The following is a 15,868-nucleotide window of genomic DNA, read 5'->3' on the forward strand; positions in this document are numbered from 1 at the left end:
TTGCTGATGTGATGGGTAAATTAAGAGGTGCTGCCGGAGAAGGTGGATGTAGCTATAGTCAGGAAGGAAGGAAAGGGAGGATGGAAAGAAGGTCAGAGAACAGAGACCCAGAAGGCCAGTATTGAATTGGCCAGAAGGTCCACTTGGGTTTTCTGTAATGTGGGGAATCCTCAAAGATCCCCCTGGCCACCCCAATATCTTGTAAGACTATGCTGAACATGTCCCGTGTTTGAATAGTAGTAACTGTTTTATGAATTAGGTGCAGGTGATGGTGGCTCCTAGCTTCTCCCAGCATACAAATGTCCTCTTCTTCTTCCTCAGTAACAGAACTGCAGTTCTCATGCGGACTTATTGCCGTGTAGCTGAAAGGTCACGTTCACCAGTGTTCCTTGGCGCTAGGTGTGGCCATCCCCTTAAGTGCTGGCAGTGAGAGGTAGGCCTGTGAGACTTTTGCTGCCTGGAACTTAGACGTGATGACCAGAGCTGTGGCAGCTATTGTGGATCAGGAGGTCACAGATCACTCCATAAACAGAGACAGATAATGAGTTGGGGAGACGTGGGGCCCGCATGACTTGAGGAGGGGGACCTTACCAATGGACCGTCTATGTTGCTTTCATGGGGAAAAGAAGTAAAACTTCTGTTGATAATTGCTTGCTGTCTGATGCATCAGAGTCCACTCCCATGTGCTGTAGGGAATATTACCACTGTGTTTGTTACAGATTAGGAAATAGAAATGCAGAAACATTCATTCACTTCACTGAAGACATGTGGCTGAGTTAGGGGGCACTGTTCCCAGGATGATCTGGAATGTTTGCATCAGTCACGGGCCTCTTGCTCTACTAGGTCTTGTTCATTGCTTAAAACATACATATGTTTTATATATAGAAAGAAATCTATATATTTATATATAAAGAAATCTATGTATTTATATATAAAGAAATCTATATATTTATGTATGTTAAGAAATCCATATGTATGTATATATATTTGTATATATAAAGAACTTTATATATTTATGTATATTAAGAAATAGATGTTTATATATATTAAGAAATAGATATTTATATAAAGAAATAGGTATACTAAGAAATATATATATTTTTATATATTAAGAAATATATTTATCTATAAATAAATATATAGTTATATATATATAAAGAACTCTGTATATTTATATATATTAAGAAATACATGTTTATATATATTAAGAAATCGATATTTATATATGCTAAGAAATATACATTTATATACATTAAGAAATAGATATTTGTATATATTAAGAAATAGGTATATTAAAGAATAGATACACTTATGTTTATATATATTAATAAATATTTATGTTTATATATATTAAGAAATAGATATATTTATATTTATATAAAGAAATAGATACTTATATATACTAAGAAATATATATTTATATACATTAAGAAATAGATATATATATTAAGAAATAGGTATATTAAAAAATAGATGCATTTATATTTATATATATTAAGAAATATGTATATTTATATTTATATATAAAGAAATATATATATATTAAGAAATAGATATATTTATATTTATGTATTAAGAAATAGATATTTATATATATTATGAAATAGGTACATTAAGAAATATATATTTATATATATTAAGAAATATGTTTTTATATTTATATATAAAGAAATATATATTTATATAGAACTATATATTTATATATATTAAGAAATCAATATTTATATAATTAAGAAGTAGATATTTTTATATGTTAATAAATAGATATTAATACTTATATATAGTAAGACACATATTTTTATATTTATAACAGTAAGAAATATATATTTATATATAGTAAATACATACATTTATACATAGTAAGATACATATATTTATATATAGTAAGAAATATATGTATATATTTATAGACACATATTTGACCTTGGGAGGCGAGGCAGGGCCCTCTGATGGTGGCCTCTGAGCACAGTACCAGTGTCCTAATGGCCTGTTTTTCCGTTTGTGTTTAGAAACCCTTCACTAACTCACTTTGTTTTCGGTTGCACTGAGCCTTTGTGGCCGCGCTCAGGCTTCCTCTCGTTGCGGTAAGCGGAGGCCCCGCTCCAGGTCTCCAGCGGCTTGTCTTCTTCCGGAGCACAGACTCTAGGGCGTGCGGGCTTCAGTAGATGTGGTTCAAGGGCTTCGGTAGTTGTGGCTCCCAGGCTTAGCTGCCCCGTGGCATGTGGGATCTTCCTGGGCCGGGGACCGAACCTGTGTCCCCTGCACTGGCAGGCGGATTCTTAATCCATGGACCACCGTGGCTTCCCTTGGTTGTGTAATAAAGCCTAGGAAGAGGGGACCCCACGTACACGCTGACGGATACGGTGCTCCTTGGGGTGCTTGCTTGTGTCTGCAGCCGCACGGTGGCCATTGGCCGCTTGCTAAGGACTCAGTCGGGAAGATCCCCGGAGCAGGGAATGGCAGCCCACGCCAGTATCTGTGGGCTTCCCTGGGGGCTCAGACACTAAAGAATCCGCCTGGAATGCGGGAGACAAGGGTTCGATCCCTGGGTTGGGAAATCCCCTGGAGAAGGAAATGGCAGCCCACTCCAGTATTCTTGCCTGGAGAATCCCATGGACAGAGAAGCCATGGCTACAGTCTATGAGGTCACAAAGAGTTGGACATGACTGAGCGACTTCTGTCTCTTTCTCTCTACACACACTTATAAATGTTTTTTAATTTACAAGAATTTTTAAAAAAATTATTAGTTTGACTGCACTGGGCCTGTGTTGTGGCGCATGGAATTTTTTTTTTTTTTTTTGAGTTGAGCATGTGGTATATAGTTCCCTGACCAGAGATCAAACCTGGGACCCCTTCTTTGGGAGTGGAGAGTCTTGGCCACTGGGCCACCACTGAAGTCCCACATGTTTGCTTTTTGAAGCACATTTTTCTCCTGGAATAATTTTCTTTTTAACATATTTGGCCTACTCTTTCCTTTGATGAATGAAGGTGCTGTAATCTGAAACAAAGAAACTCAGGACAAAACTCTCCTGGGAAGAGCCATCGATCGGCAAGATTTTGGAATCCTAGGTTTCACCGAAGTAGGTGTCATGGCAGCTTATGGAATGCTGCCCACGAAGTGGGAATGATTTTGAGGAATATGTTGCAAACAGCCAGAGAATTCATGGCCAGTCGCATAGGGAATGCAGAATTTTAGTCTGTCCATAGCACATGATATATAATGTATTTGCAGTTGGTAATGTTATTGTTGTTTCCAGAAATTTTGCTCACATTAGCATGCCTGGGGGAGGGGTGGGCTCTGTGTGTGTGTATGGGGGGTGGTTGTTGAGAGTGGTACAGTTCATTAGAGCATGAATCAGGAGAAAGATGGACTGTATTTACAACATCTGAGCTGCCGGGGTTACGGTTGCAGAGTAGCGAGTAACGCTGAAAATTTAATCAAGCCGCTTGATAAGCTGTATGTTTCCCCGGCTCATTTATCCAATCAGAAGAAGCTAACAAGAGTGAACAAAATTTGGGAAAAAAGATTTTCAATTCCCTTAAGCGGCAGTCATTAGCCCCATGGTAAATTAGAACACTTGGCACACTAACGAGCCAGATTGCCCTTCTTTTTGCTCAAGTTGAATAAAACAAGTGAGCTCTCAGTTAAGTTATATGGCACTTGGTAACATATTTTTTATTTCCCTTGATGAAACCTCTGTGAATTTTTGCATTATTGGTGAGATATTCTACTGAGGGTATGAGAGGTAATTTTGGAAGGTGTCCTTTCTCTCTCTTTCTAGGGATTATCTTATTTCAGAAATTGGTATCTACGTTCAAAGCAATGAGGGAAGAGAAGGACAAAAAAAAAAAAAAAAAAACTCCAGGACAATAAGGTACAGAACCAGATATCTGGGATTTTCTTTTTTTAAATTAACTAATTTTTATCGAAGTATATTTGTTTTGTTCAGTCGCTCAGTCGTCTCCAACTCTTGGTGACCCCCATGAACTGCAGCATGCCAGTTCCTGTCAACTGCCCTCCACTGTCTGCCAGAGTCTGCTTAAATATAGTGGTTACTTTACACTATGGGGGCCTTCTTAATACAAACCTGTCTTTTTTAGACAGTATTTCCATAGTCATGTGTGTGTGTATCCATATTTATACATACACATTATATACAAACATATATAAACGTGTGTATATAATAAATAATTATATAATCTGTTTTGTTCTTTTAAAAAATAAGGATGGTAAGCAGATTACCCAGGTCAGGTTCATTTTCATCGAATCCATTTGTGTTTTTTTCCTCCACCAAAATGCAGTTCCCTCAACCACAGATTTTCAACACATTTTCACTTTCTGCTTACACACTTTTATTTCCTCTGAGGGGAGTTGGTTGCTGGCCAAGGCCTTTGTAAACAATACCTATCATTTAGTCACCTGCTCTAGAAATCAAAACAAGTAAGAAAAACATTTTTTTAAAAAATCTAAGGATTTACATGTAAATCCATGGCTGATTCATATCAATGTATGACAAAACCCACTGGAAAAAAAAATAAAATAAAAAAAATAATAATAATAATAATAATAATAATAATAAAACTAAAAAAAAAATAAAAGCAAAAAAAAATAAATAAATAAAATAAAAAAATAAATAAAAAATCTAAGGAAAGGTGAATGGAGGTCCTTAACTCAATTAAGGACACGTTATGCTAACCTGTTTCTCGGTCCTCACCTCTTTGCTTTTTTTTTCCCCAAGATAGATTCTTTTTGTGAGGTTGCTGTTGTTGTTCAGTCGATAACTTGTGTCCTACTCTTTGTGATCCCATGGACTACAGCACGCCAGGCTCCTCTGTCCGCCACTTGCTTCCTCCACTGTCCTTCCTCGCAGAATTTGCTCAAACCCATGTCCATTGAGTCAGTGATGCCATCCAACCATCTCATCCTCTGTCACCCCCTTCTCCTCCCGCCCTCAATCTTTCCCAGCATCAGGGTCTTTTCCAATGAGGCGGTTCTTCACGTCAGGAGGCCAAAGTATTGAAGCTTCAGCTTCAGCAGTGATTTTGCAGCCCAAGAAAATAAAATCTGTCACTGCTTCCCCTGTTTGCCCATCTATTTGCCATGAAGTGATGGGACCGGATGCCATGATCTTCGTTTTTTGAATGTTGAGTTTCATGTCAGCTTTTTCACTCTCCTCTTTCACTTTCATCAAGAGGCTCTTTAGTTCTTCACTTTCTACCATTAGAGAGGTATCATCTGCAGATCTGAGGTCGTTTATATTTCTTCTGACAATCTTGACTCCAGCTTGGGATTCATCTAGCCTGGCATTTCGCATGATATACTCTGCATATTAGTTAAATGAGCAAGGTGACAGTTTACAGCCTTTTTTTAGTCCTTTACCAATTTTGAACCAGTCACTTGTTCCATGTCTGGTTCTAACTGTTGCCTCTTGATCGGCATACAGGTTTCTCCAGAGACAGGTAAGGTGGTCTGGTATTCCCATGTCTTTAAGAATTTTCCACAGTTTTTGGAAAGGCTTTAGTATAATCAGTGAAGCAGGATGCAGAAGTAGCTATTTTTCCAAAATTCCCTTGCTTTCTCCATGATCCAGTGAATGTCGGCAGTTTGATTTGCAATTCCTCTGCCTTTTCTAAACGCAGCTTGCACTCTGAAAGTTCTTGGTTCACGTAACAGTAACGCCTAGCATGCAAGATTTTAAGCCTGATCCTACTATCATGGGAGATGAGTGCCATTGTCCAGTGGTTAGCACATACTTGAGTACTACCCTTCTTGGGAACTGGGAGGAGGCTGGACCTTTTCCGGTCCTGTGGCCACTGCTGAGTTTTCCAAACTGGAAAACTCAAACTGACTGGCATCTTGAGTGCAGCACTTGAACAACATCATCTTGTAGGATCTGAAATAGCTCAGCTGAAATCCCGTCACCTCCACCAGCTTTGTTCGTAGCGATGCTTCCTAAGGCCCACTTGACTTCACACTCCGGGATGTCTGACTCTGCCTAAGTGACAAGGTGTTCTCCACTTCTCGCTTTGTATTCCCACATCCACGGCAGGATATTTCCAATCTGAATATAGCTCGGAGCGTTTGAGCTTCAGTTTTGTGTGTCTGTGTATTTATTGTCAGAGCTGATTCTGGGGCTCAAGGACAGATTGAAAGTCTTTTTCATTGAAAACAACATGAGGAATTGCGTCTCTGTGCTTCTCCAGCCTTCCCCCAGTGTCCGGGTGTGCGGAAGCCTGTGGACAGTCCTCGGTCCTGCTGCTGTGTGTCTCCCTCTCTTTCCTTTGGGCTGAGGTCTGAAAGCACAGAATCTCTTCTGAACAATGTTCCTGTTGAACACTTCATACCCCTCTCCCACCCTTCCACCCCACCCCACCCTGAATTCTTTAAGGCTTGAAGCCCTACGTACTCGGGAGTCACTTTGGAGATGAAAGCACTTCTAGTGGTCCTTTATTTATTTACTTTTCACTCGGCTACGGACAATGCCGATTTCCAGTTTTGGAGTTAAAAATGGAGCCGCTGTTATGGGGGATGGTCTGCTCAGTGTCAGGGTCAACTTGGTTTTGTATCCTGATTAGATGGTAAATCCCAAGCTTGTTACACGTGGCTTCTTATGCATCTGCCATCATCAGTAAAAATAAAAAGGTCTTAAGTAATCTACTTAAAGCTTTTAAACAACTGGAGAGATTTCCTGATTCCGTCGAAACTTCTAGGTTTGGTTTAGTCGCTAAGTTGTGTCCGACCCTTGCGATCACATGGACTGAGAACCTACCAGGCTCCTCTGTCCATGGGCTTCTCCAGGCCATACTGGAGCCGGTTGCCATTTCTTTCTCCAGGGGATCTTCCCGACCCAGGAACCAAACCCAGGTCTCCTGCATTGGCAGCCAGATTCTTTCCCAGCAGAGCCACCGCAGAAACCCATTGCCTTCTCCATAACTTCTTACTATAAACCCAAACTTCTCACTATATGCATAAAGGCTGTGCGTGTATGTTCTGTGCTCAGTCGTGTCCGACTCTTTGTGACTCCATAAATTATAGCACAGAAGGCTCCTCTGTCCGTGGAATTCTCCAGGCAAGAATCCTGGAGTGGGTTGCCATGCCTTCCTCCAGAGGATCTTCCCCACCCAGGGATCGAACACATTGCAGGCAGGTTCTTTACCATGGAGCCACCGCGGAAGCCTGTGGGTAAATGATATGCATACAAAGATTTGCCTCGCTTCCAAAAGAAATCCGATCCAGCTGGTCCTCATCAGTAGTAACTCTAGAGCGTTCATCCCCAAGGCTCGGATTCTCAGGAGGACAGTGTCGTCTCGGGAAATCCACGCTCACTGTCTTCACGTGGGAGGGACGTGGTTTCCACGTGCTGACCGGGGCCGTTCTCTCCGCAGAAGTGGGTGGACGGAGGCTTCACCAACAGCCTGCCCGTCCTGCCCGCTGGCCGCACAGTGACCATCTCCCCATTCAGTGGGCGCCTGGACGTCTCCCCGCAGGATAAAGGGCGGCTGCATTTCTACGTTAGCATCACCAACCAGGACGTACTGGTGAGTCCTGGCGTTCACCGATCGTCACAGACCCCCTGAAACTTTCCACATGCTTCCCACACTTGGCAACCACATCGTATGTACAGATTTGCATGCATATTTTATTTTTTTTAATTTATTTTAATTGGAGGCTAATTACTTTACAGTATTGCAGTGGTTTTTGCCATATTTTAAATGAGTCACAGCATATGTCGTGCATATGGACCTGGGTACCTATAGACTGTGAATGTGTGATCTTTTTTTTTTTTTTTTTTTTTTACTATTTTTGAACTGTCTCAGTGGGACATTTCACATTTCTTCACTTATTTTTCAGGTCAGCATACTTGGCAAGTTTTCAATGCAATTTTATTTAAAAAAAAAAAAACTTATTTACTTACTGGTTGTCTACATTAGATCTTAGTTGCGGTGGGCAGGCTCCTTGTTTCAGCGAGAGGTCGCTAGAGCTCACATGCTCTCTAATTGTGGCTCGAGACCCGAACTCCAGAGCGCATGGACTCTGTGGTTGTGGCACTTGGACTCAGTAATTGAGGTGCTTGGGCTTAGTTGCCCTGAGGCATGTGGGACCTTGGTTCCCACACTAGGGAATGAAACCTGTGTCCCCTGCATTGGAAGGCAGAGTCTGAACCACTGAATCACCAGGGAATTGCAATTTTATTTAAGATTTTTTTTTTTTTTAATGTGGACCATTTTTTTTTTTTTCTTAAAGAGTCTTTATTGAATTTGTTACAATGTTTTTTCTGCTGTTTATGTTCTGGTTATTTGGCCACACGTGTGTGGGATCCTACCTCCCTGGAGGTGGTGGTGTAGTTGCTAAGTTGTGTCCGACTCTTGCTACCCCATGGACTGTAGCCCCGCCACACTCCTCTGTCCATGAGATGCTCCAGGCAAGAATTCTGGAGTGGGTTGCCATTTCCTTCCTCACCTACCTCCCTGACCAGGGATCCGATCGATATCCCCTGCTTTAGAAGGTGAAGTCTTAACCACTGGACTACCGAGGAAGTCCACTCAGTACAGTTGTAAATGAGATCATTTAATTGTTTCAAAAGGTGGCAGTAATTAAGTATATAAAGACATTAGCAAAAAACTTAGGGACCTGCCAGAATAAGTTACATAAAAATGTTGATTCCCTCAATCTAGTCAAAAGCTAGTTTTCAACAGGAGGTGATACTATATACAGGTGCGTGTGTGCTAAGTCACGTCTGACTCTTTGCAAACCCAAGGACTGTAGCCCTTGAGAGTGAAAGCATTAGTTGCCCAGTGGTGTCTAACTCTTTGTGAGCCAACGGACTGTGGCCTCTGTCCACGGAGTTCTCCAGGCAAGAACGCTGGGGTGGGTTTCCACGCCCTCCTCCAGGGCATCTTCCCGACCCGGGGATCGGGCCCGTGGCTCCTGCATCGGTAGGCGGACTCTTTACCTTTGGAGCCACAGGAAAGCCCATTATATGCAGGAGACGCGAGCAAAGTCGGGAATGTGTGGGGCATCTAGGGATGGGGCTCAGGGGTGTTGGTCAGCATCCTACAGTGTGCGGGACAGATGCCCCCACAGAGAAGCATCCGGCCCCAAACCTCAGGGTACCCAGGCTGAGAAACCCGCACGTAGTCTACATGTGGAGTTCTGTGTTTTGTTATTTTTTTTGGTGGGGGAGGGGAGTATGCTGGGGCTTAGTTGCCCTGTGGGCTTTTCTCAAGTTGCAGAGAGCGGGCTTCTGATTGCAGTGGCTTCTCTCGTTGCAGAGTACGGGCTCTGGGGGCACAGGCTGCAGTCACTGGTGGCACGTGACCTCAGTTCCCAGGCTCTCAAGCACAGGTTTAATAATCATGATGCACAGGCTTAGTTGCCCTGAGACGTGGGGGCTCTTCCGGGACCAGGGATCCAACCTGTGTCCACTGCACTGGCAGGCAGATTGTTTACCACCAAGCCATCAGCAAAGCCCACAGTTAGGATTTTAAGGTTACTTTGTTTATACTGACTGGAAAGCCCTGCAGTTCACATTTTAAGATGATTTTCTTCCTACTGATTTTTGTTGTTGTTGTTTTTGCATTGCTAAGCGTATCTATAACAAGCAGGCTTTGCTCACAGAAGTAAAGATTGATTGACTAGCCCTGTCATATCCTACAGTCCCCGTGTGTCTTTCTGTCCCAGCTGTCCGTGGCAAACTTGGTAAGACTCAACCAGGCCCTCTTCCCGCCAAGCAGGAGGACAATGGAATCGCTCTATCAACGGGGCTTCGAGGACGCCAGCAGGTTTTTACGTAAAGAAAGTTGGTTTGAGTAGGACGCTGACAGCTTGTTAACGGAGAACACACTTCTTCACGGAGGTTTCTAATTAAATCCTTTTTAAAAAGCCTATCGTCACTGTCAATTTTATTATGAGTTTTTGTAATGCTTGTAACTTTTAAAAACTTTCTGTTGTTTTGAGGTATAGCCAACTTACAACGTTGTGATACTTTCAGGGGGCAGCAAAGGCACTCAGCCATACTCATGCATGTATCCCTTTCTCCCCCAAACCCCCCTCCCATCCCAGCTGCCACATGACATTGAGCAGACTTCCCTGTGCTGTCCAGCAGGTCCTTGCTGGTTCTCCATGGTAAATCCAGCCGTGTGTCCATGTCCATCCCAGACTCCCTGACCATCCCTTCCCCCATCCTTCCCCCTGGTGACCATCAGGTTATTTACAGAGTATTGAGCAGAGTTCCCTGGGCTGTCCAGCAGGTCCTTGCTGGTTCTCCGTGTTAAATCCAGCAGTGTGTCCATGTCCATCCCAGACTCCCTGACTATCCCTTCCCCCATCCTTCCCCCGGGAACCATCAGGTTATTACAGAGTATTGAGCAGACTTTCCTGTGCTGTATAGGAGATCCTTCTTGGTTATTCATTTTTAAATACAGCAGTGTGTATAGGCAATCATAAATTCATTCTCTAACTTTGAGAGTCTGTTTCTGTTTTGTGATTAAGTTTGTTTGTATCATTTCTTTTTAGATTCTGCGTATAAGGGATGTCATACAATAGTCCTCATTCTCTGACTTTCTTTACATGGTGTGATAATCTGTAGGTCCATCCGTGGTGCTGCAGATGGCATTAATTCCTTCTTTTTGATGGCTGAGTCATATCCCATTGAATTAACATCCCTGGCGGCTCAGACGGTAAAGAATCTGCCTTCAATGCAGGAGACCTGGGTTCGGTCCCTGATTTGGGAAGATGCCCTGGAGGAAGAAATGGCAACCCACTCCAGTATTCTTGCCAGGAGAATCCCACGGACAGAGGAGATTGGTGGGCTACAACCCATAGGGTCGCAAAGAGTCAGACATGACTGAAGCGACTTAGCACGCATGTGTGCATAGAGTGGACATGTCCATCCCAAACTCCCTAACTATCCCTTCCACCATATCATTCACCTTCCGTCCCCCTGCCTGGGCCATCGTAAATTCCTCCTCTAAGTCTGTGAATCTCTTTCTGTTTTGTAAGTAAGTTCATTTGTAGCGTTTCTTTTTAGATGCCACACCTAAGGGATGTCATACGCTATTTCTCCTCCTCTGTCTGACTTAATTCACTCACTGTGACACCCTCTGGATCCGCCCATGCCGCAAGTAGCATTATTTCTTTTTTTTTTCATGGCTGAGGGATATCCCATCGGATGTACATACAACATCTTCTGTGTCTGTCTCATCGACAGAGGAAAGGTCAGCACGTTAGACTTTTAAAAAGTGTATCGTCCCCACACTGCACGTCTTTGATCTTGTTAGTGGGAGGATCGTGTAAGATGGTTAAAAGACAGGTCTGGAGGAGCGGCTTTCTTACATGTGGGAAGTAAGTAAGTAGTCGGTCAGTCGTGCCCGACTCTTTGCAACCCCATGGACTGCAGCCTGCCAGGCTCCTCTGTCCGTGAGATTTTCCAGGCGAGGATGCTGGAGTGGGTTGCCATTGCCTTCTCCAGGGGATCTTCCCGAGCCAGGGATGGAACCCGGGTCTCCCGCCCTGCAGGCAGGCGCTTTCCGGACTGAGCTACAAGGGCAGGCACAGGGACATCATGCAGCACTTTCACCTGCAGCCCCGGGGTTCTCCTGGTACCTCATCACGGCCCCTCGCCTGAACCCATCACAGAGCGTGGCGTGCGGTGGTCATAGCGCGTCCTCGGGCGCTGTGCTAACATTAACGGATGCTGACGCCAGCGTGGCCCCGTTCCTCAGACCAACCCCTCGAAGCGCCCCGTGGGAGAGGCGTCTGGAAACCCTGGAGAGGCTTTCTGACCCAGATCCTGATACGTTTCCATGGTCATTATCTGTGACCGGCAGCTCGATAAGTTCCCAGTTGCCCGCTGGGGCCGTTTCCTACTGTCTTTGAGTCTGTCATGTAGAACTTCATCAGTCATTTCTTTGTTGCCATAACACTCTTTACTTTGTAACTATGGTAACCCGCTGCTTCCACAGACGATTAGAGAAAAGAGATTTGAAGTTAAATAATGTGCTGAAGGAGCAAGTCGTATATTCAAAAAAAAAAGAAAAAAAAAAAACCCTTACATTCTGGCTTCCCAATATTGGGCATCATGTGAGCCTACGTGAAGCTTGGAAAGAAAGAACCGTGAGGCTCTGGGCATTGAATGAGGATTTTAAACAGGCCTGGGCAGTTACAATGGAGCCTTGTGGTCGCAAAGGGACCTGTGTAACTCAATGAAGCTATGACCCATGCCATGCACACGTGTGTGCTTAAGTCACTCACTCGTGTCTGACTCATTGCGACTCTCTGGACTGTAGCCCGCCCGGCTCCTTGGTCCAGGGGATTCTCCCGGCAAGAATACTGGAGTGGCTTGTCATTTCCTCCTCCTCCAGGGGATCTTCCCGACCCAGGGATCGAACCCACGTCTTCTGCATCGGCGGCGGATTCTTTACAAGCCATGCCATGCAGGGACACACTAGATGGACGGGTCACGGTGAAGAGTTCCGATACAATGTGGTCCGCTGGAGGAGGAAATTTCAACCAACTCCAGTAGTCTTGCTGCAAGGACCCCATGAACAGTATGAAAAGGTTTCAGTTATGCTGCTTTTTTTTTTCCTGATTAAAACAGATACACATAATTACTTACATATATAAATATTAATCATAGAAAGGTTTTTGGTTCTTGGGCACTACTTTCACAGTTGAGGCACCGATTATTAGGGAGATTCAGGGTTTAGAGTTTTTCTTGCCTAAGTTATGTCTGCACTGTTGCAAAATTTTTTGAAGTGATTGTCTACATAGCTTGAAGCAGGAGGAAAAGCAATTACTGCAGATTAGGAAAAGTGGATAAATTTTATTAATGATTTTTTGTTGTTCAGGCGCTAAGTTGTGTCTGACTCTTTGCGACCCCATAGACTGCGGCACGCCAGGCTTCCCTGTTCATCACTGTCTCCTCGAGTTTGCTTAAACTCATGTTCATTGTGTCAATGACGCCATCCAACCATCTCATCCTCTGTCACCCCCTTCTCCTCTTGTGTTCAATCTTTCCCAGCATCGGGGTCTTTTCTGAGTCAGCTCTTCGCAACAGGTGGTCAAAGTGCTGGCGTTTCAGTTTCAGCACCAGTCCTTCCAATGAATATTCAGGGCTGATCTCCTTTAGGACAGACTATGGTTTGATCTCCTTGCAGTCCAAGGGACTCTCAGGAGTCTTTTCTAACACCACAGTTCAAAAGCATCAATTCTTCGGTGCTCAACCTTCTTTTTGGTCCAACTCTCGCATCTGTGTGTGACTACTGGAAATTATATAAGAGTAGTAGTAATTATTATTTCATTGTCATTTTTTAATTCTATGGAAAGTAGTTTTTATTACTTTTAAATTATTAATATTTACAGACAGACAGTTTAAGTGGGCTGAATTCACCATGTACTCACTCACCACTGTACTTCATTTTGCTTTTGCTGACTCAACTCAAAGCTTTGCCAGCTGCATGCTCATACATATATCTGTGTATCCTCAGATACGTCCCCTTGGAATAATTCCTCTGCTGTTCTTTTTTTTTTAATTTCACTTGCTCTTGACTGACTTCAAAAGGGGCAAGAATATGATTCTTTTCCTTGCTACCAGTCATTTTCTTGCTATAGAAAACCTTCCGACTGTGAAGTCCAGCACAGCTTGGAATAACACATCCAACTTGATCTTGGAATAAGGTAGTTTTCCGAAAGAACAGACAAGGGAAATGGACACAGCCACTTCTCATGGCTGTTAGCACAGGATGCCCAGAATCGATGGTAGGAGATGGGTGATGTCGTCTTCCCTGGAGAGGCATCTTAGTCCGTACAGGCTGTCGTAACAAAACCACAAACCTCTCTCCCTGTTGCAGATGCTAGCAAGTCCAAGATCAAGGCCCTAGAGAATTCACCTTTCTCCATGTACTAGATACTACGAAGTCCAAGATGAAGGCACTAGAGACTTACCCGGAACTCCAGTGGTCAAGACCTCCCTTTCCAATGTAGGGGGGTGCAGCTTCCATCCCTGGTCAGGGAACTTAAGATCCCTCATGCCTCGGGGCCAAAAAACCAAAACACAAAGCAGAAGCACTACCGTAAGAAGTTCAGTAAAGACTTTAAAAATGGTCTACATTTTAAAAACATCTCTTAATAAACAAACAAGCATGAAGATGCTGGCAGGTTCTGAGTCTTCACTTGGTGAAGGGGTGAAGAAGCTTTCTGGGGTTCTTTTGTAAGGACACTAATGCCGTTTATGAGGGCTCAACCCCAACCATCTAACCACTTCCCAAACCTCTGCCTTCTGTTACCATCACATTTTGCATGTTTGAGTGCTGTGTCCTGCTTCTTGCAAGCCCATGGACTGTAGCCCGCCAGGCTCCTCTGTCCATGGGATTCTCCAGGCAAGAATACTGGAGTGGGTTGCCATTTCCTTCTCCAGGGGATCTCCCCAAGCCAGGGATGAAACCTGCATTTCCTACATTGGGAGGCAGATTCTCTGCTGCTGAGCCAACAGGGACCATCGCATTGGGGGTTAGCAATTCAACATACACATTTCTGGGGACACAGCCTGGCATGCTGCAGTCCATCGGGTCGAAAAGAGTCGGACACGACTGAGCGACTGAACTGAACCGACTGAAGCATGTAGCCTGCAGCTCAAAGGGAGTTAGATTCACAGCTTTGCAGTGAAGGGAGGATCAGGGTTAGGGAGGTGTGCACACGAAACCCAGGTAATTCCCCTGGTTATCCCCTCTGCTGTCGTCACCAGTGGTCTAGTTAGTGGAAGGCTACCATGACCTCCTCTGGCAGGAGCAAGAGTAGAGATCATGTCTTTCTAAAGCATCAGGTTGTGAAAGCGTTAGTTGCTCAGTCACGTCCGACTCTTTGTGACCCCATGGACTGTAAGCCCACCAGGCTCCTCTGTCCATGAAATGTGTCAGACGAGAATCCTGGAGTGGGTAGCCATCCCCTTCCCCTGGGGACCTTCCCAACCCAGTAGTCGAACCCCAGGTTTCCTGGATCGCAGGCAGATGCTTTACCATATCACAAGATGGGCAGACGCACAAGGATCTCAATTGGGTTGTCCGTTCCAGAGACAGAAACTCGCCACTGGTCTCAGAAGGAGGCGTTTGATGCTTCATCGCAAGTTTTGTGCAGCCTCAGAGGGAGGATCCGCACTTGAACTTGATCATTTCAACACCCTGAAGCCGAAGCAAAGTGTACAAGCTTCTCTGGGATCATTCCTCATGTTGCACCATCAGGTTGTCAGCTTAGCAGCTGTGCAAATCCCTGCCTGGCACGTGGCGAACTGATTGCATGAATGGAGTTGAACGGGTTCTCTGCTTTTACAGCCTGACAACTGGTTTCCCAGCGGAGTTAAGATTACTTGCCCGCTACAACCAGCTCTACGCCATTCTCATCAGGGATTTCCAACGTTCCCTGAATGTCACCTTCCTCATTTGGCGAACCAGCTTTTATAAAACCAGCTCTGCTCCATTCTCTTCAGAAGTTTCCAAAGCTCCCGGAATATGACCGTCCTTATTTGGTGACCGAATACCTGTGATAAGTCATTTCAGTCGTGTCCGACTTTTTCAGACCTCATGGACTGCTACTCCCCGCCCAAGGCTCCTCAGTCCATGAGAGTCTCCAGGCAAGAATACTAGAGTGGGTTTCCATTTCCTTCTCCACCAATAGCTATATGTGCTTATTTTATGTACATGCATATATATAAATTTTAAAAATGTAAAAATTTCATGAAACAGTACTCTCACTATATGTACTTCTTTCTGATATTTTTATTGCATATTATTAAAAAAAACATTGTCATGACATTTAAATGATTTCAGAACTGCTAATGAGTCAGGAGCTAGAGTTTGAAAACGTTATTCTAAC

The 15,868-nt window shown here is 43.9% G+C and overlaps 1 protein-coding gene across 8 annotated transcripts in view; it reads left to right on the top strand.

Annotated features, from left to right (window-relative positions):
• Window positions 1-15,868, top strand: part of PNPLA4 (patatin like phospholipase domain containing 4) — a 103,213-nt gene that overhangs the window by 31,420 nt on the left and 55,925 nt on the right. The window contains exons 7-8 of one of the 8 annotated variants that reach the window (XM_061137061.1): window positions 7,387-7,539; window positions 9,659-10,169. In XM_061137061.1, coding sequence (XP_060993044.1) covers window positions 7,387-7,539; window positions 9,659-9,814 — 309 coding nt within the window. In that variant the 3' untranslated portion in view covers window positions 9,815-10,169. Of the gene's footprint in view, window positions 1-7,386; window positions 7,540-9,658; window positions 10,175-15,868 lie in introns of those variants that run through there. The other 7 variants (XM_061137066.1, XM_061137064.1, XM_061137063.1 and 4 more) reach the window with 7 other exon arrangements.

Source organism: Dama dama, chromosome X (genome assembly GCF_033118175.1).
Source record: "Dama dama isolate Ldn47 chromosome X, ASM3311817v1, whole genome shotgun sequence".
Classification (NCBI taxonomy): domain Eukaryota; kingdom Metazoa; phylum Chordata; class Mammalia; order Artiodactyla; family Cervidae; genus Dama; species Dama dama.